Source organism: Ambystoma mexicanum, chromosome 2p (genome assembly GCF_040938575.1).
Source record: "Ambystoma mexicanum isolate Mex_15411 chromosome 2p, UKY_AmexF1_1, whole genome shotgun sequence".
NCBI classification, from domain to species: Eukaryota; Metazoa; Chordata; class Amphibia; order Caudata; family Ambystomatidae; genus Ambystoma; species Ambystoma mexicanum.
In genome coordinates, this window is record NC_090923.1 from 448652675 (window position 1) to 448677738 (window position 25064).

At 47.3% G+C, this 25064-nt stretch overlaps 1 protein-coding gene across 3 annotated transcripts in view; it reads right to left on the bottom strand.

Annotated features, from left to right (window-relative positions):
• FRMD4B (FERM domain containing 4B) overlaps positions 1-25064 on the bottom strand; it is a 1720334-nt gene that overhangs the window by 6321 nt on the left and 1688949 nt on the right. For all 3 annotated transcript variants that reach the window (XM_069643814.1, XM_069643813.1, XM_069643812.1), the window contains 2 exons: positions 23529-24334; positions 19278-19413 (listed from right to left, as the gene is read on the bottom strand). In XM_069643814.1, the coding sequence (XP_069499915.1) occupies positions 19278-19413; positions 23529-24334 (942 nt within the window). The remainder of the gene's footprint in view (positions 1-19277; positions 19414-23528; positions 24335-25064) is intronic.

Here is a 25064-nt window from a genome sequence, read left to right on the forward strand (position 1 = left end):
ACATTTCAGGTTCTGGCCACACCTACTGGTAACTTTGATATTTCTGTGTTTCTACATACAGGGCAAGATTCACACAAGATGTTCCTGCTCGGAAATGTATCTGTGCCCATAGATAAAACTCGGTGCGGAATTAGTGCACACCCACGTGTGAAGGTTGTTCTATGTGCGTGCAACTTACACACAAGGGAACTACGACTAGCTGGAACAGCACATTTACCCCGTTTGTATATGCATAATTTGGGCGGCCAATGGAAAGGCCAAATTAAGCAAATATCAATTTGTTTATTCAAAAACATTAGGACTCTGCTTTTCCTGCTACTGAACGCCGCCTGCCTGCATCAGACATAAATAAGGAAAAGCGGGCCAAACAGGACCAAGCAGGGATCTATGGCATCTTGCTCACGCTTCAGGTGCGCTATATGTAACTTGCGCCTGTGCGCACCTTCTCCTGCCTCATCATGATTCACACCTATTTCCTTGAGCATTTTGTGCTTTCTGAATTTTTACCACAATTGGAAATCTTTGTGAATCTGTAGAATATGTGCATTTTATGCCAGAGGGTGGGGGGTGGGGTGGGGGGGAGCAGACTGAACTTGCTCACGTTACATATTGTGAAAAAAAAATTCAGATTTGAGAACTAGACGCATAGTGATTTTAAGCTCCTCAACACCTTAATATTCTATTTCTTAAGTGACTTTACATTTTTAGGAGAAACCCAGTCAAAAGTAGCTCAGATGTTTTGTTATTGGTCTCTTCCCTCTGTGCTGCACGGACTACCTTTTACATTGTCTTTCAGGGAAGATCCTGATATAAAAACTCTACCTGCATCGATCCTGGAGGCCACATCATTGCCAGGCTGGAAACAAAGAACTGCAAGCGGGAATAGAACAGTCCTGGCCTCCGGGGCTGCGCTCTTTGTGGAGAAACTCAGCATCTCCAACTGACAGTGCACCACCAGAAGCCAGGACACGTGCAGACTTGAAATCTGCCGCTAAAAAAAAGAAATGACCAGAAAATAGGCCTTCTCTGCCTATGCCCTTAGACTATGGAACCTCCTCCCCATCAGCATCCGACTTACCCACACACTCCTACAATTTAGAAAAGAACTCCAGACCTACCTCTTCAAGGAATCTCTCCTCCTCAACACCTAGACCATCATGTCGCCGCTCGTGCCACCTGACTCGCTATACAACATCCGCCTCTCTCCTCCCCGCCACCCAGTACAGCTGTACCCTTTCTCTGTGCCTCTCTTTATCCTACCCCTGCTATGTATCTGTTCTGTTACCTCTGAAAAGCGCTCTGTTATGTATCTGTATTGTTTTATACCCCTGTAAAGGGCTCTGTTGCTTCTCAAAGCCAGGTCAGCACTCAATAAATACAATAATAAGCCAATTAGCCAGTGCCACATTTAGATATAATTGTGATTATTAGCTCGACACATCTAGCCAGGATTGTGAATGTAAGCCATTGCCACATTTAGATAGATTTGTGAATACAGCAACCTCAAAACGCGTAAATGAAATGCAGAACAGAAGGCTCGTAAGAATAAAACCTCCACTACCGACACTCACCTCTCCTATCACTATGCTCACTCGCTACACCAACACACAACAGAGTGCAGCTACACCCCTCGATCAATTTCGGCCTAGCTGCTCACATACGAACAATACTCCATGAACACCTCAACATACTGCTAGAACTCAGTTATACCCACGATAAATCGGCCTAGCTGCACACATGAGCGTCCTACACTGGCAGAACGCAGCCACAATCCAGTCTCGGAGCCCAACCTCCAGACTGCACACATTTGACTGATCTCAATATCACCACACCTAATGCTAGGATGCAGCTACCATCAGCCTATTGCATCAGCTGCACACATATTGAGTGCACCCAAGCACCCTATGATACCCTACTCTCTCGACTAACCTGGACTACGGTCCCTAAGGGCGTTCAAACTACCAGCGCTTTGAGGTCATACCAATGATATACAGAGCGCTATATAAATGCCAAATAACATAACAAATAACATAACATAGTAATAATAAAAATAGTAATACCATTTCCTGGTATGCACTCTACATTATCCCCTTCCAGACTACACTTTATGGAAGATCTGAAGACCCTACACTTTAAAGAACATCTCACAGATGAATCATCTCAACGCTCATGTTCTCCCCGTCCTGGACTGCTCCCAACCCATGCTCCCCTTATCCACCCATGCCTCTCTGAAACCCCCACACTCTTTCTTGTAACACCTGTGTGCGCCCCCTGTGTACAGTACTCTGTTGGGCTTCTCGGATAGGTTTGCACTTTATAAACCCATACATACACACACACACACACACACACACACATAAAGGCTGTAATCTACTGTAAAGTCCCAATTAAATCTCCCATGTTATGCCTTAATAATTTTCTCAAGGAAATTAACAAAATAATCCATTAAGTAGTGACAAGTACACTACAAATCTTCAAATCTATTAAATAGCAGGTGTTAACACTACCCATACAACTGGTTCCAATTTTAGTGACTTTTAAGGGAAGGGTGAAAAACTGACACATCCTGGTCGGAACTGTAACCTGAAAAGTGGAGATTTACACAAAACTATTTGCAACAGGTAATTAACCCATTGAGCTACTTAACTAGCTAGTGATTCTTTTTCAATTTTCTGCACTTATCCAGCACAAGAAAGAGCTTACAATGCCACAAAATGAACCACGTGTAGACAGGTGCACACAAGTCCTTCTTGTATTAGTTTGAGACGCGTTGAACTTTCTTGGCAATCCCATTCTTAAAAAAGATACTAAGGAGACTAGGAGATTAGAAATGGCCTTTTCTTTTATTGCTTCAGTAGTTTTCAGAGGGCGGCGGGCCCGCCTCACGCCAGTTAAGGGAGAGGGGAGGAGCAGAGCACCCCCAAACAGGACCAGTTGAGTTACAGCTACTTAGCATCCTACAAATACATTGTGTTCTCTGCACATATGCATCTTAAAGCCAAAGCCCACACTTCTACGAGTGACTTTCATTATTTACATGTCTATAAGAAAGTAAAACTAGAATACAACTAATGAGCTGTTTCGTTTAGGGATGGATTTTCCATTTCCAATATGTATGCTTGTTTAACATGTGAAAAAACATCATGTTAAAATGCAGGTTTCTATAATACAGCCTTAACAATGGCTTTATATATGTTTATACAATCAATTCAATCAATGAAGGATCAAAAGGACGAACAAGGATATAAATACAAGATAATACAAGATGATAGTAGCCAATTTATCAGCATACAATTATCACCATCCCATCGTATCATAAGACCCCGTTAGTCATCTAACCGAGCTAATACGTGTTTGATGTTAAACCAGAATCTCGTGAGATGATAAACCAGACATATCGGTTACCTTCATATAGTGACCCCATAGCCCATCTAAAGTAAAATATGGAAGTTCTCTGACCCCAGTAGCCATAACAGATTGAGTTCTGGATTCAGCTAGTGAAACACAACAGCATATTAGATGTTTCAAGGCAATATTCCTTACACAATATACAGTGTCGCTCAAGGGCTATGGGGAACCCAGACCAAGAATGAAATCTCAACTGATTCTTTTGAGTGCAAGATTTACCCAATGTTGCTCTTTGTCGAGCGCCACCAGCAACTTTTTCAATTGCCTTTAAGTGTGGGTAACGTGGTATTGAGTGGATTGCCATTCAGTCTAGAACACCATGTCCTTCCTTCGTCCAGAATCCGAGCACGAGGGGTGATTTTGGAAAAGCTGTGCATCTTAGTAGCCTCACCTACCAATGCTTTTAGTAAAGAGATAGTGCACGAGTTAACCAATTTCCAATAGTAGGACATCCGCCGAATTCTGGCAAGAGTAAGAATTGAACAAAGATCTAATTCACGGCATACATGCTATGCATGTAAAAAAAACATGATGTTGAACTACAGGTTTCCTCTGATCACACACAAGCTACAGGCCAGTGTCAACCAATGGCTAAAAGCAAGTAACGGTATCACAGGCTCTTTGAAGAGTAACGTAAAGCCTACAAAGTATTAGGAGAGTTAATGGTGATCGCCAAGTTGTCATTTGCATGTATGCGCTATTCAGCCAGTCCTAGATGTTAACTCGCATCACTTTGCATTCTGGGATTTGTAGTCTTACATTTATAAAGGGAACATAACCCTACGAGTATATTACATGGATTCTAAACGATATCAGCTAAGAGCCGGTTGGTGCAGAGCATCACTTTGTGCGCCCTACCCATGTTTTAAATTCAATGAAAATGATCAATAAGTTGCCTTTAGGTGAGAATAGTCAGGCGATGTTTGCCAACCAGTTCACTGGCATTCATCGTATACTCTTGCGCAGATTACAATAGTAAAAAATAAAACATGTTCTGCTTCCAATCAAGCAAAGCTATCCCACAGGACCTCTTACACCCAGCCAATGAAAGGGGCTGGCTCTTCCTTGCTGTGACATAATGTACCCTGGCGGGTCTGCATGTTGTATTCGGCACTGCATAGGCTGATCAGTCCCCTCCCTCTCCTCCCGCGCTTTTTGTTTGCACTTCTGACCCGATAATAGAACATTGTTTTAAGGTCTGCGCACTGTAGAATAATATGAGGGAGGTGAATGTGTAATACGTTTTTTGCTTAGTTGTAGTATCTGCATGACAGGAATGTAAGGAATTGGCAACGCGGCTTCACAGCACACAGCTGAGCGCTGACAGCCACGCAGAGCCACACATGAAGCCTGCCCGCCCCCTGCGACAGACTGCACACAGCATCCGAGCAGCCCGAAATAACACCAGGCTGCTGACCCCGTCGCCTGCCCGCACAGGCGCCCTTTGTTCTGCTGCTCGACAGGTGGAGCGGGATAGAGGGACCGGACGCTGAGAGAAGATAGAAGAAGCCCACCACCCAGCATCAGGGCTTTAAGTGGGGTTAGAAATCGAGGGGGGGCCCCTCATTTGGGGGCGTGGCTTGTGGGGGGCGTGGCCTAAAACGTACGCAAATCGTAAGGTATGCACACACATATATATGCATGTTATATATCTGTGTGCGTACCTTACTATGGTTTGTGTACTTTGCAAGCCATCTTTTCTAAACATAGAAATATTTATTTCTATGTTTAGAAAAAATGGCTTGCAAAGTACACAAACCATAGTAAGGTACGCACACAGATATTATAACATGCATATATATGTGTGTGTGCATACCTTACGGTTTGCCTACTTTTCAGGCCATTTTTTTTTTTAACATTTCGGTTTTATGAAAGATGGCTTTGAAAGTACACAATTCAAGCCATCTTTTATAAAACTTTGACTACGGACAAAATTGTCCGTCGGCAAAGATTTATAAAAGATGGCTTGAATTGTGTACTTTTCAAGCCATCTTTCATAAACCTCGAAAAATGTCGAGGAATCCCCAGGTTCGCCGAGGGTTAAAGACGCCTCGGCGACCTGGGGAAACAAAGGGACAGTAACTGCCTTTGGTGACCCCTCGCGCGAGAGGTCACCAGAGGCAGTTACTATGACTTACAGAAGTGGCAGCCAGGCACAGCATCGCTGTGGTTGGCTGCCACTTCTGTCAGATGCCTGACTTCATGGCAGGCGCATCTCCCGTCGCGGCTGCCGCCGCGACGGGATAATGCATCCCGCCAATGTTGCGTGTAGTGGAAGGGGGGGCCCCGGCAGGGCCCCGGCTCAGTCCCACTTTTTGGAGACTGCCGGGGCCCGGCCCCGGCAGGCCCCGGCCCACTTAAAGCCCTGCCCAGCATGCACTGGGGCCCGGGACAGGAAGCGCAGACATGCTGCAAGGGCAGGGCTCCCGGGTGACCCAAGACCAACTGGAAGGCCCACAACTGAACACTAACCTACCTCCTCTGCCGACCGCAGCGCCATTAATCCTCCCCAAAGCAAAGCAAAAGTTTAAAAGGCAGCGAGGAGTCTCTGAAAGACAACCATATGCTGTCAAAATTGCAGACCATGGGACCTGTAGGCCTAGACCTCTAAATCCTAATCGCAGTTCTGACACCTGTACAAAAAAAGTGCGACGCTGGGAAGAAAAACGTACTATGTGTAAATTAAAAACCAAATGTACAGAGAGATCAGTACATGCCCTTTTCCCTCTAACCTCGCCTAGGACCGCCCCAAGGATTTCCGGGACCCTGTGCGGCAAAAGGTGTGTGGGGGCCGCTTATTTGCATGAATAATGACATCCGTGATATTACAGAGAATTATATTATAAAATGAGTCTTCAATACGAAAATGTATCATTGGAAATTAAATTAAAAACACCATGAGTAAGGCAGGAGACAAAAAGTGACGTCCAGTGTATTAATTGTCGCTATTAATTTTTATCTATGTGGCAGTATCGATAGACTTTTATTTGGAACCAGCAGACAGTGTGAGCTGAATACCTTATGTAGACTTTTAATTTGGGCAGATATGGCATAGTGAGATCCAAGGATTTGGCCTGGAGCACACACTTTGGTTAAGTGTAGAAGCATGGATTTCCAGATGTAATTGGTAGAAATATTGTTTGTAAAAGGTCTCTTTCAAACTTTTGTTTGAAAACACCATCTGACTATGGAAGGCATTGGTGATTGTGTTTTGCTAACGGAAGTTAACTGCGTTTTTTGCAGGCGTTTCCCTATTGTTTTTATTTTTATTGTGTGTATATTTGGTCATTAGAAATAAACTCCAAGCAGCTTCCAAAGATGTCATGTCAGGGCAGGGAATGGCCCTAAATAAGTCAGGGCAGGTTGAGTCCACTGCAGGATTGCCCTATAGAGCCTATTTACCTGGGAGGTCCTGAGGCAGGGAATTAAGCACTTTTTCAGGTCTTCAAATGCTAACAAAATGAACAGGGCTCAAGTCCTTCGTCCTTAAAAAAAGTGTGGGGGGCTCGATAATATATGCATAGGTGCTGTAGGTGCTGAGTACATGGGAGCAGAAGGCTTAGTTACACCCATTCACCTTGCCATGCTCATCTAAATCACTCATCATGGCAGGGTTTCTGTCCTCTCTCCTGCTGGGTTCAGGCTTGGTAACGTGTTAGCATGCATCTTGGAAAATTAGCAAGTGCTGCTCACATCAAAATGGGAAGGAAGCCTGATTAATAGACCACCTGACCCTTGATTGGAGGGGGTGGGCAGGAGTAGCAGGGCATCCATAGCAGAATGCTGCAAAGGCAACAAGGGTACAAGATCAAGCTCAATGTACGGACACTGCCACCCTATGGATATCCTTTCTGGGACCTCAGACTGCCAGAGTGGTTGTGGAAGGCAGTAGCTCTCCACCCTCGGCCATCACCTGTAGGGTTCCGCAGGTGTCCTACATCTTCCCCACTTTATTTAAGATCTAGGTCATGCCCATTCTCTCTTTCATGGATGACCTGGGAGTTCAGTACACCAACTACGCTGATGACACTCAGGTCATCCTTGAGCTATCCGGCAACTATGCTCATGATGCTCTTGTTATCAACTCTATGAGTCGATCCACACGCATGGATGACAATCAACTTACTTGCCCTTAACACAGGAAAAACTGGGCTATTGATCCTGGCGTCAACTCAACGACTCAAACAATTGCACACTGCTTATGAGTCATTTATCATCTCAGGCAGCAGAATTGTAGTATCCTGTAGTGTTAAAACTCTCTGTTATTCTTGAAGCAGAGCTCACAATGAAGCCTCATGTTGCCCACATTCGAGCAAGGATATATCACGAAAATGTACTACATCCGTTCATACCTCTCCCTCAGTAACAGGTCTTTGCTGGCCACTGCTCTTGCGAACACGTAGATTATTGCACTAGCCTATTGCTGGGTACATCATAATCTAACATGAAGCCTCTGCAGATCAACCAAAATTGAGCTGTCTGGGCAGTCCACGGTCAAGCCCAGAGAGACCATATCACTGAGGCAAGGAGGGAGCTTCATTGGCTTCCCGTTAAACATTGTGTGACACACAAATGACTCACCTTGACCTACAAATGCCAGAATCTTGAGGCACCTCAAAACCTCATGGATCACCTCAAGGCCTCCCGTCCCCGCCGCACGCTTTGGTCTCAAGGCCCGGCACAGTTGGTGCAACCTAGGTTCAAGTTCACCAGATTCGGCGGAACCATCTTTGATGTCCAAGAACCTTCCACCTGGAAGAAGCTTCCACTAGCCTTAAGATCAGTCAACTCCCTTAAAGATTTTAAGAAACTGGCCAAGACTCACTTGTTCAATCTCAAACCAGGTTATGTAACCCACTAAATCTGGTCTGTCTCTCCCCCTGCCATTTCCTCCTCTTCATTTTTGTTTCTGTCTCGTCATTGTTTATTGTGCACGAAGAGGCCTATGGGCGAGCAGCGCTCTACATGAATTAAAATAAATAAATAAACTCAGCATGTTAGGGGACTGTTGGTGAGATGTTCTATGCTTAGACCTTCCTGTAAATCATATGGCTTTTTTTCTATTCCTGCTGTAAAATGAGTTCTTTTGGCCTGGAGATGGGTACAGCTGCCTCACGACACTCAGTGTGGGAATCTCTGCCCCCATAGCAAAAATCAAAAGCTGGCCAACAAGAATATAGGCAAAATAAGCAAATATATCTTAAAGTAAAAAATACAAATTTAGCTCAATTGACCTTAGAAGAGAGTGCAGAAGACAAATAAGCATCGGCATTTAAAAAAAATAATTCAACCTGGAAAAATAATCTGAGAGGAGAATGTCCAATAACTACGCTGGCATATTATAAAAGGTGCCCACCTTTTAAGCCCAACAATTTATAAAGCAATATTCCAAGGAAAACAAAATCCAACCATGAGATGTGTGCTTTAATGACACTTTTATATGGTCTTCTGGGTAAGTGTCTGCACTGGAACCATGACAACCTAGGGAGAAATCCTAGTAGCTGAACACTTCAAAAACACCCAACAGGGGGTGCATCCACCCTCTGGAAATAAGTGGGCGGACGCTGTCCACCCCATATAGCCTTGACCTGTGCCCTGAAAACCAGCATGTGGCCCGAACCAGAGAAAATAACCCCTCCAGTCCCGAGTATGATATTCATGACTCACTTGTACTTTCACCCTTTCCAATATCACCCCTATGTTTGGCTTTCAACAATACTCTGTTTTATAAGGGTAATTTGAACAGTATACAAACCATAGTAAATCCTTAGAGAAATATGTTGGGCAAAAAAATTATAATTGTGGCATTATTCCCCTTACCTTGAATGGAAGACTACAAATACCAGAATTCCATTCAGCAGAAGGCAAAACATGGCCTGTGGATTTTGAAAATGCACTTTCAAGATGTAAAGACTCATAACAAAAGGTAATGTGTGAAAAGGTTACCTGTTTTTGTTTCAATGTTGACAAAGGTATGCTTCATATACAATGTGAGGAACATTTTAAATTTTGCCTAAAAAACGCTTTTTGGTGTGGTAAATATGAACATGTGAAAATAAGGCAGATAGCTTAAAACGGATTTGTGTGAATGCTTTAATTGTCCTGGAGGCGGGCACAGATTTTAGGCAGCTAACTGGTGCTTTGCATGTGCTTCCAAAATAAAAATGCCCGTTTGCACTTCTTCACATGTAAACATTAGTCTCTTAAATAGCCCAATCACTTGTAAATCGCACCTACTTGAAATGCACTGCTTTAAGAAAGAAATTGATAAGCAGTATTTTCGAGGTCTGCGGCGCCCAATGGTCCGCTGTGGGGGTTGTGGGAGGTGGGTGGGGGAGTATTTGTCTAGGGAACGTTGCAGCGGGAGGTTGAGAGGTGAAGCGCTGCCTCACTAGAGCAAACAAAAAGGGAGCCGAGCCTCGAACATGGAGGTAGGACAGCCGCTTCATAAAAAAATATGACTTTGTCTGCTGGGAGCAGGCAGCTGGTGCCTGCGGGGGCCCCTATGGCCACGGGGCCCTGGTGAACTGCACAGACTGCCCATGCCTCTGGCCAGCCCTGTCCCCCACCTTATCTTCACATCACGTGCACATACTTAGGAGAAGGCTTAAGTCTTATTCTGTAAACTGTCAGTGGCTTTGTGGCTCTTTCTGGTGTTCTTACAACTGAAGTGGGGCCGGAGACAGACTTACCAATTGCACAGGGGGCAGAGCAGCTGGCCACTGCATTCTGCACAGTGCAGCAGAGTGAAGGTGTGGTGGTATCGGACTTAGGTATAATGCAGAGGTATCACGCGGAGGACAAGGTCTGAGAAAAAGACCTCCAATAAGCATAATTACCAATCAGTGCCCAGCCTCTCAAAACAAAACAGACTGTATATTCTAACTTCAAAGAACACAACATGTGTCTGCAAACTACTGGCCTCCATCCAAAAAGAAAGACCAGATTAAGGGAAGCGGGAAACATACCCCGAACATTTATCAGGACCCTTCCATGTCTTCCGGCAGATCAGTGGAAGGTAGATTGGTTGATGCAACGAGTCGGGTCAACAGGAAGTGATACCTCTGGAAAATGGTATGGCCCAGGCACCAATACAAAGCTTTCATGAGTCATTACGTTATTTGGCTGCAAAGATGCTGTATAGGGGGCAATTGGGGTCTGATGAGAAGTTGACCTGTGTTTCAACAAGCGGTTTCCCCTTTTTGCTGTAACACCATCATGTTCAGGGGCTGCTGTTCCCTGTTGGCCCTCCCACCCCATTATTTAATGCCAGGAGAGCAATGAGTTGAGGCTATGGCCATGCTTAAGGACCTGGCTCTCGCAGGGCCAAGGTCGTTTAGTGTATAGGCGGCGGTTGGGGTAATTTCAGGGTGACTTGTGTCTAGCTTTGTTCTGGATTTTATGGGGACGTTGTTACGCTGTTTTCAATGTATATGTTTTCGTTGTGCAGGCTGTGATGAAGTTCGGTGACTAATCTCATTAAAAACAGGAAATAAAATACAAAAAGAGCCAACAAAAGAGCCATAAATGTATGGAGGTTGGGGTGAGGGTAATGGTAGCCAACGGAAAGCATAGGGGTAATGCTAGCCAACGGAAAGCGTAGGGGTAATGGTAGACAATGGAAAGCGTAGGGGTAATGGTAGCCAACGGAAAGCGTAGGGGTAATGGTAGCCAACCAGCCTCAGACTGGCCGCATCGGTCGATCGGCCACTGGCCGATGACCTTTGGGACCGGGGGCCAGTTTGAGGCCACCCATGGGCCGTTTTTTTTTGTAAGTGAAGTGTTTACAATTTGCATTGCAGACACATGTGTCTGCTGCTCTGCTGCTGCGAGCCTCCGCGCTGCCGGATGCACGGCCCAAGCTGGGCCTTTTTTTGTTGTAGCTAGCTGTAACTGTAACTTAAGATTTGTGTGCCGCCCGCGCAGTGCGCACAGTGCTCAACTTGCTTGGGGTGCCGGGCCTGAATTCCAAAAAGGAAACTGACACAACGCACGCTCTCCTCTCTCTCTCTCTCTCTCTGGGAGGCCACCGTCGCGGCACACCCAGCCAGGGGCAGGGCCCAGGAGAGCCTCAGCCTGGAACTGCTGGCGGCAGCCACGGTCCTTCTGACCTGGAGGAGCATATTCATCAAAGCAAGGTAAACAACACACACGCGTTGTTACCTTGCTTTGATGATTTGCAAATTGCAATGCATGCATGCATAATCATGATGCATCATGCATGCGATATGCATCAGAATTATGTGCATATGCTATGTTAGAGGGCTGGCCAGCCAGCCACGGTGCAGCGAGGGGGCCGGCGGTCTGCCCCGCCCACCCCCCGTGAGAACGTACAGTCAGTGTACGAAATACAAACAAACACTGTCTGCACTCAGACAGTACTGCACAGCAGGAGGTTGCTGGCTGGGCTGGGCTCCGGCTCCTCTGCCCAAGGCCGCTGGTGGGCTGGGGGCGGGGCTGCCCAGCCCCATCAGGTTCACACACAACAAGTTGCTTTCAACTTTCAGGAAGTGACAACAACGAATTGCCCTGCAATTTGCAGGTCAATTCGTTGTTGTCACTTCCTGAAAGTTGAAAGCAACTTGTGCCTGTGGGGGCCTGGGGCGGCGACAGTCTTAGACAGACTCCGTGCCGCCACAATCGGTGGACACGTGGGTGACTCACTCTCTGTGATATAGTGGGCCTCCTCCTGACCCTGGCATTATTTTTTAGCCACGAGTCAACGAGGCAGCCCACAGAGAGTCAGCCAGCCCAGTGCCCTCATAATCCCCATTGCCAAGAGACTGACGATGATGAGTGGACTCGACGAAGACACTCCAGCTGGCAGCAGGCAGCAGGCCAGGCTGGCCAGCAGACTAGTGGCCAGCGGCCACCCACAGCCTGCCCTGGGCCTGGCCAGTGTCCTCTGAGCCCGCCCCCCCGCCCCCCCGCAGCAGCAGGCAGACTGAGGCTGAGCCGTGAGCCCCCACTGTTTGCATCGAGATCTGACCTCCTGTCACACCAGGCTGCCAGTGCCAATTTGGCAACGTCGCAGAAGTTGAAGTATCTACGGTGAGTGAGTGCCAGTGGGGAAATTAGCGTATTATTTATTTTATTCTGCACAAAATCGTGCCGTGTTGTTGTTGTTAGAAATAGCCTCCTGGCCCTTTAGGGGCAATTTGCACACAAGTAGCGTTAGTCTCTGATTATGGAGTCAGTCCGAGTCAGTGGTGACGACAGTGTGGTTGGACTGGACTGGAAGCCGGATTTGATGTCAGCAGCCAGCAATATGAGTAACTGGGTACAGCCAGCCAGGTGGCAGCGTTTGCAAAGGGTCGTGTCACGCACTGCAGAAGTGGATACGCCCCTTTGTCCATCCAGTTAAGTCCTAGAATCGACTGTCAGTAACTTACAGTAAGAGCATGTTGAACTTGTGTTTTTGCAGGTACTTTGTACCCTTTCAAATTCTTTACCGATGCCCCGTCTTCCGGAATCATGCACTTTGCGTGAGATAACACAGCTGTACCTCCAACCCCGGCACAGCTGCGCAGGAAAGGCACTAACTTGTCCAGCGCGAGCCCGGCCTGGACATAGCAACCAATGCGCCGCCTTGTGTTGAACGGTGGTTGGCCCCTTAAATCCTCGCAGCCCATTAACGAGGGTCCGACCTCCAGGCTTCGCTGATTCAAAACATGATGAAACCCAAACTGTGCAAACACATCTCCATCGTTCCTGTGACCGACTACCCGTGCGCACTTACCATGTAACCTGCGCTCCTCGCATGGTAACCAAAGCAATGCCCGTGCGCCATATGCACAATGATTGCGCAGGCAGTATCAGACTAAGCCAAACTTTCTGCCAACACCACGGGAGCCCACTAATACGTGGTCTGCTGTCTTGGACTGATTGTGGCCTTTGTGTGTTTCAGAACTGTGGCGACGACTAATCTGGACATGCATTTGTTTGGTCCCAAAATGAATGCATCGCCCGTTCAGATGCGTCAGTTGGTAACTGCCAGCTTGCCACGGCAAGGCCTGGTGACATCATACTCCTATTGTTGTGTGAGTGGCATGTGCCTTGTTTAATCTGGTTGCTGGTGCTCAGGCACGATTGGTTGCCCTCTCCAGAGAGATTTAAACATCTCCCGTAGACGCCAATATTTGTAAGCTTGTATACCAATATAAGCACCGTTTTTTAGGTATGGTCCTTGCTCGCTGCCAACCTCTTTCAGCTTGCTGGAGCATGAAATAACTGCTCTTAATAATGCTTTGTTTCTTAAATAGCGCCTTCTTTTGCTGCAGACTGGCGCCGGACACACAAGTGGTGACGTTTTCACCCTAATCAATGGTACCCATGTTCTACCCTGCGTTAGAATAAGGGTGCCCACGCGGGGGTGACTTTGGCCAAATCCCAGAAGGTCAAGCGACAGAGCGGACCTAAAGCAAACACGTGCCCTTGCGGATGTGCACACGATGCAGGTCACACCAATAGCATCCATGCAGAGAAAAAGAAGCATGGGTGGTATTACAGAAACGTTTCACCAGTGCCATTCGCACTAGGGCCAAAATTGCCCCCGCGCAAAAAAAAATATTCTTTCACCGCATTTCTGCATCAGGGCAATGTTTGCCTAGTAGTTGAAACTGTGAAATTAAGTGTGCACGTCCTCTACACACATCCTTTTCTTTCATGCAGGCTGCATTCTAAGAAGCCTTTGTACATAGTATGCATCGATTTCTGCTTTTTGGCAGGTGTGTGCTCCCTTTGCTGTGCTTTACGTGGGGTAAGAAAATTTTGCGGCATGGCTTGTATGATGGGCGTGGTCTAAGACTTGATGGGCATGTCCTAAAGACAAACATCTAAAAATGTTGTGGCCTACATAACACAGACTGCTTGCCGCATTCCTTAAAGTATACCAAATCAAAGCTAAGCATGCTATGATGCACACAATACCCTCACAGCCCACTGCTGGCATACTGTGCCTATAGTGCACACACTATCCTCAAAGCCCACTGATGGCATACTGTGCCTATAGTGCACACACTACGCTCAAAGGCCACTGCTGGCATACTGTGCCTATAGTGCAAACACTACGCTCCAAGCCCACTGCTGGCATGCTTTGCCAATAGTGCACACAATACCTTCACAGCCCAGTGGCATACTGTGCCTATAGTGCACACACTACCCTCAGAGCCCACTGCTGGCATACTGTGCCCATAGTGCACACACAGCTGGTCTCATAGAGTGATAGCAAATTAGCACAACGAGTAGAGAACTCGCTTTGACATCTGTGCAAAGCCTGCTGACGCAGGTTCGATTCCCGGTGGGGCCAAACTCAGCCTTTCATCCTTCTGAGGTCGATAAATGAGCACCACACACCGTGGGAAATAAGCAGTGCTCAGATACCTGAGAGGGTTTGTAGCGCTATATTAAAAAAAAGCACAAACAAACTGCCTTCACAGCCCACTGCTGGCATACTGTGTCTATAGTGCACACAATACCTTCACAGCCCACTGCTGGCATACTGTGTCTATAGTGTGCACAAAATCATGAATGATGGTTTGAGGGCCACTTTTTTTGAGGTGAGGGGTGGGCCACTTTTCCGAGGGGTGGGCCACTTTTCTGAGCCGAGGGGTGGGCCACTTTTTTTTTGGTGTCCGGGCCTATTTCTTGTCCCAGTCCGACCCTGTAGCCAACGGAAAGCGTAGGGGTAATGGTAGCCAACCGAAAGCGTAGGGGTAATGGTAGCCAACGGAAAGCGTAGGCAGAACTATGTCTGAACTGCTCCTCCCTTGTGACCTGGTAAACTATTGCAGGTTGGGATAGAAAATAGCAGCAGAAGCACCTCTGTGCCAGGTGCCAAGCTCCCAAAAAGTGTCTTTAACCAACACACACAACCAGGTTAAGCAAAATTAGTCGACATACATAATGTATTTTAATTATGCAAACAGAAGGAACCACGGAATGGGCAGAGCAGTTTCTAAGGATCTGTGTGATTACTGCGACCAATAAACAGCGACCACTGAAAATGTCGACTTTTTTAAAATTTGCATTCCCTTCTCACTCCATATATCTGTCGGGGTGACCACCTGTGGCCCCCTACATGCATTTTATAGTATACCCGTCAATAAAAGTCGCCATTTTCGGTGGTCTCAGTTAAATGATCGCAGTAATGGTATGATCCCGTTTCTAATCCATGTCCGACTCGCCTGCGGGCCGGTCTAACAGCACCTGACTTAATAAGGGTACAGATCTCTTCATATAATAAATGTCCTGCTGGTCACACTGCAGTCTACGCTGTTCAACACTGTCCCAGCTACATTCCTGGAGACAAGGATGGTCAACACTGCTGGCCACACCACTGACTACTGGTCACATTGCTGGTCGTGTTGCTAGCAGCGCCAGCTCATCACAATTGTGATCACATTGCGTGCGGTACTGGGATATAAATTTACCAAGTTGACCATCATCACATGGCTTCATTTGAAAACTGCAACTGTGTCCAATTTCATAGTCTTCCTCACTAGAGGCAAGTTAGTAAAAGCATTTCCTTCCTGAATCCCACGGGAAACGTATGACCATACTTGATAGCTGTCTGCTCTTAGCTACGGTTAAGGCTTCATAAATGATATCCTGTGTGCGGAAGTCCAGATAGACTATCACCCGAGAAACACATTGGAAAGAGGAAGAATGCTTTCGCCCATAGTCATTCCAGCCGAAGGACAAAGTGCGTTGTTCTTGTTCTCTTTTGGTTGGTTGCCTGTTTCCATTTTGCAGGCAAAGAAAATGGCAAGTTATTTTAGAAGTGGGATACTTAGGGCCAATATCTATAGTAATTTGAGACTCAAATGGCCTTCTCTAATCGCAAAATGCAAAGAATAAAAATGAGGAAAATGTTTTAATACAATTTGGAGCTGAAAGCCCTTTTGAGCACTCAGTTTTGTAATACGAAGGAAGTTTGGTTTATCGGGAAATTAGGAGAATCTACGCAGAGCACTGTCCCTGGAAAGCTAAAGGGGCCTAGGCAGGGCCAGTCAATGGTTGGATTCTGCCCCAGACCCACCGGCCTTCAGAAGCTGCGCCCAACTAGAATTCTCCCATGTTGCTAACAAGCCAATCCACCCATGTCCAAGGAGCAGGATTTCTCAATGCTTCGGACAAATATTGGACAAGAATGAAAAGGATACCAAGATTCAAAGGGGGCTCATTTGAGTTAAATACTCTTATTATTGGAAGGAATTTTAATTAGAGTTTGCTAATGTATATGCACAAAAAACGGACAAAAGAGCAGCAGCCTGCAATCCTGAAAGCAAGTGAAGAGCGGTACCTTCAGAGAATACTGTATCCACCATCAACAGCACCGTGTGTTCTGAAAGCACTACTCCTTCATGGAGCTAGTGCCTGCCATCCCTCTCCCGTGTCCATGCACACAAACTCGCGCCATTCCCTTACATCTTGCCACCCGGCCAATCTGTACATACTGCTCCTCTCGTGTCCATGCACACAACCTTGCGCCATTCCCTTACATCTTGCCACCCGGCCAATCTGCCAAAACTGCTCCTCTCGTGTCCATGCACACAACCATGCGCCATTCCCTTACATCTTGCCACCCGGCCAATCTGTCCATACTGCTCCTCTCGTGTCCATGCACACAACCTTGCGCCATTCCCTTACATCTTGCCACCCGGCCAATCTGTCCATACTGCTCCTCTCGTGTCCATGCACACAACCTTGCGCCATTCCCTTACATCTTGCCACCCGGCCAATCTGCCCATACTGCTAAATCACCTGAAACCTTTCCGGAAGCCTCACCTCTCCCGTGTCCATGCACACAAACTCGCGCCATTCCCTTACATCTTGCCACCCGGCCAATCTGTCCATACTGCTCCTCTCGTGTCCATGCACACAACCTTGCGCCATTCCCTTACATCTTGCCACCCGGCCAATCTGCCCAAACTACAAAATCACCCCAAACGTTTCCAAAAGCCTAACCTCCCGTGTCCATGCACACAACCTCGCGCCATTCTCTTACATCTTGCCACCCGGCCAATCTGCCCATACTGCTAAATCACCTGAAACCTTTCCGGAAGCCTCACCTCTCCCGTGTCCATGCACACAAACTCGCGCCATTCCCTTACATCTTGCCACCCGGCCAATCTGCCCATACTGCTCCTCTCGTGTCCATGCACACAACCTTGCGCCATTCCCTTACATCTTGCCACCCGGCCAATCTTCCCATACTGCTCCTCTTGTGTCCATGCACACAACCTTGCGCCATTCCCTTACATCTTGCCACCCGGCCAATCTTCCCATACTGCTCCTCTTGTGTCCATGCACACAACCTCGCGCCATTCCCTTACATCTTGCCACCCGGCCAATCTGCCCAAACTACAAAATCACCTCAAACTTTTCCAAAATCCTAACCTCCCGTGTCCATGCACACAACCTTGCGCCATTCCCTTACATCTTGCCACCCGGCCAATCTGCCCATACTGCTCCTCTCGTGTCCATGCACACAACCTCGCGCCATTCCCTTACATCTTGCCACCCGGCCAATCTGCCCAAACTACAAAATCACCCCAAACTTTTCCAAAAGCCTAACCTTCCATGTCCATGTACACAACCTCGGGCCATTCCCTTAAAATATACCTTCCTGGCCAACCTGCACATACTGCTAAATCACCCCAAACTTTTCCGAAAGCCTAACCTCTCCCGTGCCCATGGACACAACCTCGCGCCATTCCCTTACATCTTGCCACCCGGCCAATCTGCCCATACTGCTAAATAACCTGAAACCTTTCGGGAAGCCTCACCTCTCCCGTGCCCTTGTATGCAACCTCGGCCCATTGCCTTAAAATCTTCTCTTCCAGCTGATCTGCACATATTGTGAAAGCACTCTAAACCCTTTGGAAATCCTAACCTCTCCTGTGTCCATGCCCGGGAGGTTGGGGGAGGCGCCTTTAAAACAGGATTAGAGTGACTGTTCTTAATAGAAAATAAGCATTTAAGGCTTGTGGGGTGGGGGGTGCCCAGAAAACACTATTGTTACTCAAGAGGGGTGGCCTGGGGCGGAGGCTGTTCAGCATAACGTTTCAAGAGCACTGCCCTAAACCCTTCCGAAAGCCTAAACTCCCCCGTATCCATGTACACAATCTCAGGCCGTTGCCTTAAATCTACCTTTCCAGCTGACCTTTACAAAGTGCTAAATCACCCTAAACCCTTCTGAAACTCTAACCTATGTCCTGTCCATGTACACAGTCACGGGCCATTCCCCTAAATCTATCCTCCCAGCTGATCCTCACATACTGTTAAGCCACGGTTAAGCCTTCTGAACCCCTAACTTCATGCAGTGCTCTGTTGCCCCCTCTGTGAACTTGTGCTGAAGAAAGCCAAGTGCATAATACAAACACACAGGCTCCTATGCTGTCAATCAGAGCCAGGTGTGCCTTCCAATTAATGTTCTACTCCCTAAGCAAGTACAAAAATGCTAAAGCATTCAGGCGTGAATCCGAACTTTTGAAAGAAATCTGATAACAGGCTTTGACCCCTGACCTACCCAACGTCAAAACGCCTTACTTTCTCAAATAGGACCGAGCACCTTACACTGGACTCATTTCACATCCACTGATGATATAGGCATTCGCTTTCCGAACTACAACGAACCTTTTACGCATTATTTCACCCAAGGAGGAACAGGTGGCCCCAGTTCCCGCCGAGCCGCTCTTCCGGCCCTGCCTCTGCCATCCTCTCAGGCCTTCCCAGATACCGTGCGCGGTCACTGTGCTACTGGGTGGCTCTATTCTTGGATTCGCAGGTTGTGCCTGAGAGCAGATTGCCAAAAGCCTGGAATGTAAACGGGGCGGATGAGCAGGTCGGACTGCAGTTTCACTCACCTGCCCCGTGCTGGTACCGCGCTGTAGACGCTGCTGTAGCAGCCGCTGTATGCCGGGTGGGGGGCTGACTCATACTCTGAAGGTCCACGCGGGCTTCCCTGGCCTCTCCAGGTCCCACAAGTATTTGACGAAGACACTACAATGTAATACAAAAACAATGAAAAAAAGACGTGTCAGTTACAATGTATACCTTTCACCTCGTGCTATGCAGCACTTCCTTGTATAAGAAGATACAACTGAGTTATTTATTTTAAAAGAGGCCCCCCACATACTTCTGAGAAGAACACACTGTTTAGGTTAATGGAAGATTTTTAAAAATATATAAATGTTTTCACAAAGTTTAATGCATGCATTTTACATTTATTTATCTTCCATTGGGGTTTGGGCTGAAAAAATAAATTCGGTTTTATGTAAATGAAAAAAGTTAGAAGTTGTGGCTTTGTTCTGGAGTCTGGGATGAGGAAAGTTATGCTGCGCTGCGCCCCTTTGTTTTTTTCCTTGAACGGATAATGCACTGATGGTCCCCATTTCCTCCTAGGCTGAACCGACTGCAGGGCAGGTTGAGGACAGCCTCTTCAGCAGACTCTTAGGCACACCAGGATAGGGCCTGTCTCCACCGGGAGAGGTGTTGTCAGAACCGGCATTGGGTTTCTCTGCAAGGCCCCAGGGCAGCTGAGGCTGCGAAACACGCGGTTTTACCTGCTGACCAGCGCCTGCGAAAGATGCTGGCGCAATGTTCGGCAAGTGCTGCCTTCAATGTTTATGTAAATATGTACTGCTCTGCGGCAGAGGGGTGTCAGAGATGGCAGCGTGTCTTCCTTGGAAGAGGGAAAGGATAAGCAAACTGGACACGTGCAGAAAGAACCACCCGTGACCACCAACCAACATACTGCAGCTCGTAGTTGGGCAGATAAATCGGCACTTTAACCACACGCTGATATATCTGCTCAACTTGCGGGTCACAGGTTCGAATCCCGGCGCAGTCTCACTTTACCGAGTTGCACAACCGTGTGCTATTAAATTACATAACATCAACCTCTGTTATTTACAGCACTAAAAATGGACACCATTCTGCAAGCAAGAGCTATATGCAAAACAAAATAGTACAATTACTTTCTTGTTACAGTTACGGTAGCCTTAACAGGCACCAAGTGAGACTGATCCCAAGTCAGCACCAGCGTGCAACAGGCGGCAGCAACACACTGAACTCAACGTTGGCTGGGCAGGTTGGGGAGATAGCGGAGAGCAAATAATAAACGCGTGCCTGTGCTCTGTTACCAGAGGCTCATCGTGGCATGGGCATCAGATCTGCCCTGCATGGGGTTCAAGCCCTGGGAAGAAGGCCTGGAGGTAGACTGGGGATGTAATAGCAGACTGGCTTGCAAATAAAGGGGCTCCAGTGAACAGGTCGAGAACGGCGGGGGGAAGGCACTGGGCTGTGAGGGAAGGTCAAGCAGCACAGGTGTGGCCCCACACTGCAGCAGTGTGTGCCTCTTTAAGGGGACTCCACAGTAAAACAGTCAACGTACACACGACAACTCTGCACACTTTAGTTTGAGTCACTTACGGAACACAAAGAGAACAGCTCTTTCAAATAAAATAAACAAATTACCTCTTTGGAAACAAGTGAATGGCGCACTGAAGTTTTGTGTAGGACAGCACACAGAGGGCCAGTGACTCTAAGGTCTTCCCTAAAGCGATACGAATATAAACCATCATAACGTTAACATATACACATACTTATATGATATGTTATGTTACGAGTCTTCTATACTGTGCAAAGCCACTGAGGTGGTAGACCCAGAGTGCCTAGGCCTCTCCTTAAATTGGCGTACTGTGCCCCCACATGCGGTATCCAGACCTTGGACAGCGGAAGAAGAGAGGAGCAGGGCAAAGGCAAGTGCATGGGAGAGACCGAATAGGTGCTACAGACTAGAAGCAGCGAGGGAGGCAGTGGGGGAGAATCTTTTTTGACTGCATGGGTGCATGTAAGTACTGCTAAGCAGACCATAGTTCTACAATGCAAAAAAGAAGGGCACGTCCTAGTGTGTTTTTGATCAATTGTACTCCGAGGCAGATTTGGAGAATAGGAAAAGAGTACATCGTGTCATGTTTGGATGCTCCACCTTTGCAGTTTAGTGTTTTATTTCCCAGTGCAAACATTGACATTTTATAGGTGTCAAGCTCCAGAATATTAATTCTGGCTCTGCTGACCCGGAGTGCTGACTGAGGCCTAGTCAAGGATTGCCTGCGTACAATGGTGAATGTTGGTGGATAACACCGCAGGGGGAAGAGATTAGCACTCTCTGATTGACAGTCTGCTACCGAAAAGTGAAATGTTATGTCAATTATTTATTTATTGGACATTTGTATGGCACCGATACACAGGTGTTTCCAGGCGCCACGAGATGAGGGGTAGGGTGCTGGGGGGGACATGGTAAATCATAGGAATATAACAACAAAGAAAAGGAAATCGTTTACATTGGCCATTGACAATCCTACCGTGCAAGTGCATGACAATAAGTGCAAAGGGGCAGGGGGTCGAGGGAGAAGTGTAGGCGTGGGGTACCTCCATGGGTGGAGGCAGGTAAGTGTCAGGCCAAGGCGGCAAGAGCCAGGGGAAAGACGGGGGTGGAGGGAGTGCTGTGGACAGGGAGGACTAAATTGGGATAGTCCGGGAATGGGAGCCCAGGGGCAAGTGCTGGCAAAGGATGCTGGCATGCACTGGTGGGGGGTAGTGGTCTGATCCCTGTATGACTCTGAAGGGACCTGGCCCCAGTCACAGTGGCAGGTGGGGAGTTTAGCACAGGAGGGAGAGAGGGAAGGAAGAGGAGAAAAGGAAGGTCTTGAGAGGTTTCCTAAACTTAAGAAGATCCAGCTCAAGTCTGAGGTGGAGAGGAAGGCTGTTCCAGATGGAGGCACCAGTCGAGGAAAGGGATCCACCTACCACTCTCTTCTTGGAGAAAGGTTTGACCTGTAGAGAGTTGGAGCAAGAAGACCGAAGATAAGTCTGGGAGGGATTTCGGGATAGAAATGTGGATGTAGAGAGGCCCCAAGCCACAGACAGCCTTGCGGATGATGCAAAGGGTTTTGAATTTGATCCTTGCAGTCACCGGGAGCCATTGGAGAGATTTTAGGGCTGGAGAGATGCGGTCCCTGGTCTTGAGGCCAAGAATAAGTCTTGCAGTCCTATTCTGGATTAGTTGGAGGTGGTGAAGGGAGGAAAGAGGAAGGCTGAGGAAGAGGCTATTGCAGTAGTCCAGCCTGGAGAGAACCAGGGCTCTGGAGACATTGAGCTTCTGAGGGTAGGTAAGGAAAGGGAGAATGCCCATGAGGAGATGAAGCGCTTACGTATTTATCCTACTGGAAGTCATTTGAATTTCCACATGAGCAATGGCATTGGAACTAAGCCAAACACTATACATTCGCACACACACCATATAATCTAGAAATATGTGGGAGCCAGTGAAGCTTGTCTTTACACACTGCTGCACATTGGTGGAGGAAAACACGCAGAATTCTTCCACAAGAAACGAAAGTCATTTATACATTAGAATTCAGACATGCAACTGACTAATTGCAGACTAGAATTTCTCTGGAAATGATGCCGATAAATCCCACAGACCTGGATCAAAAGGTGCTAAGGTCAAGTGTATAATGGGAAAGGCAATTTAAAGGATTGTTACTGCACACCGTAGCCTACATCTCAAACAACGACATAGCAACGCTTTATGCAACACAATTATGGCTACACAAAAATACAGTCAAGAACATTGCATTGATATATCCACAAAAGTGATGCGATCGAATGTGTGTACACGTTTATGCAAAGTACATTCCAGTGCTGTAATGCAACATGGACAGGAAAGGGAGAGTCCGACGTCGCGGGGATGTCTGAGGAGGCTGCAGGAAGAAGAAGGCCATTAACCCACAATGTTTATGGCATGTGCAGAATGTGTGCAAAGGTGAGGTAGGAGAGTAGGGGTATGCAACCTGTGAATATCCAGAGGTTTTGGGCTACAAGTTCAATGATCCCTTACCAATGACTATCCTTGCCAGGAATGATGGGAGTTATAGTCCCAAACATGTGGAGAGCCAAAGGTTGCAGACCCCTGAACTAGGGCAATTTGAAGCTTGCTGTTCCAAACATATTGGGGCTATCTGCCACATAACAAATACAACCGAGATGCAAGTACAACAATGACCCATTATCGCTCACCCGTAGAGTAGGCAAACAGGCTCCCCAATTACCTGAACAGGAAGAAGGTGCTCTGATGCTGGGAGAACATGGTGGCACTTGCATGGGGGAGAAATAGAGGCTTCTCTGAGATCCCCTGTCGGAGCCGTAGTCTGCCGGCAGACCTGGACACAAGTCTTTCTGAGATGAGGTGCGATTGTACCAGCCCCGTAGGTGCTCCGCCACTAGAGCCTTGTTAATGTTTTTGGTTATTTGCTCTGTTGTCTTGACGGGTTTCTTCCTAGGAAGCCTCATGGTGGCATATGGATTGTGGGGCATTCGGTCATATTGTTCGTCTTGATACCTGTAGTCTCTGTATTGGTCGTAGCCATAGTGAGCGGATGCGCGGTACGAGGGATTGACGCTATATTGTCCTTCAGTATTGCTCTCATAAATGTAGCCTCCGTTCTGGTATGGCTCGCTGTCCGTGTAGGGCAAATACCCTGAAATCAGGTAATTGGAGGGGGGCTGGTTATGAGTCATTTGGTATATACTGTTCCGGCCGTCCTTGTTTGCAAGATTTGGCATGCTTCCGGAATTTGCAGTGGGAAAGTTTTGCTTTTTGTACCTCCTCCGATTGCTCGAGCGGTTATCGAGGGTTTGCGTTGTGTAGTATGGGCTTGGCACCACAGCGGTGCTGTACTCGGTGCTCGACTGGCTGGTGTATGATGAGCCATCGTCCAGTATTTCAGTGCTGTTGCTCCTTTGAGAATGGGAGATGGAGAACGTCACCTTGTCGTTGCCCGTTTCTGGCACTAACTGCGTTTGGGATTCCAAACTCCCGCTGCGTGGTCTGCCGTCTTGCGGGGAAAGATCAGACCTGTAAAAGGACAGACAAAATGCTCAGATGATATGCTTTTGGTGTCCGATGCCAAGCTCAAGCAACAAACCCACATCTTCAAAACGCAGCGCAAAACGTATGTTGACACCAAAAACCAGCAGGTCACTGCCAGTGGCCTTCATGATAGCACAAGCAGAGAAATGCATGTACACAGGGTGCCCCTTGTTCTCGGCGTGACACATGTGATGTCAGTATCAATATGACAAGGCTTAACATAAGGCATAGTCGATGCCAGCTGTCGCTGTGGGAAGCAGGACCTCACCTCACACTTCCCATAACGCGTTCAATACTTTATGGGACACTTGCCTTTTCATTTTGGTCTGGAATAGCAAATAGCAGTGCACTGGGGTTTGACGGTGATGACGTTTGCAACTTCATACATCTTTTTTTTTTAATCCACCTTTCTCTGAACCAGTTAAAATTCTCGAATTGTGCAGGCTCCATGTGTTTTCTATGTTGCGCAAGAACAAGGCTTAATAATATATTTGAAACTGGAAGAATTGTAAAATCTATATATATATCAGTATAAAAATGTTTTGCAAATTCGTAACAACTGAAAACTGCACCAACATAAATAAGGAAAGGTGACACACAGATTTAGAAGCTAGGAATGAGTGGTACATTCCTTCTCCCTTTTCTACAACCCCCCCCCCCCTCCACTCGGTGACCAGCAGAGAGCGAGCAGGGCGAAAAGGGGACTTAACCAGCG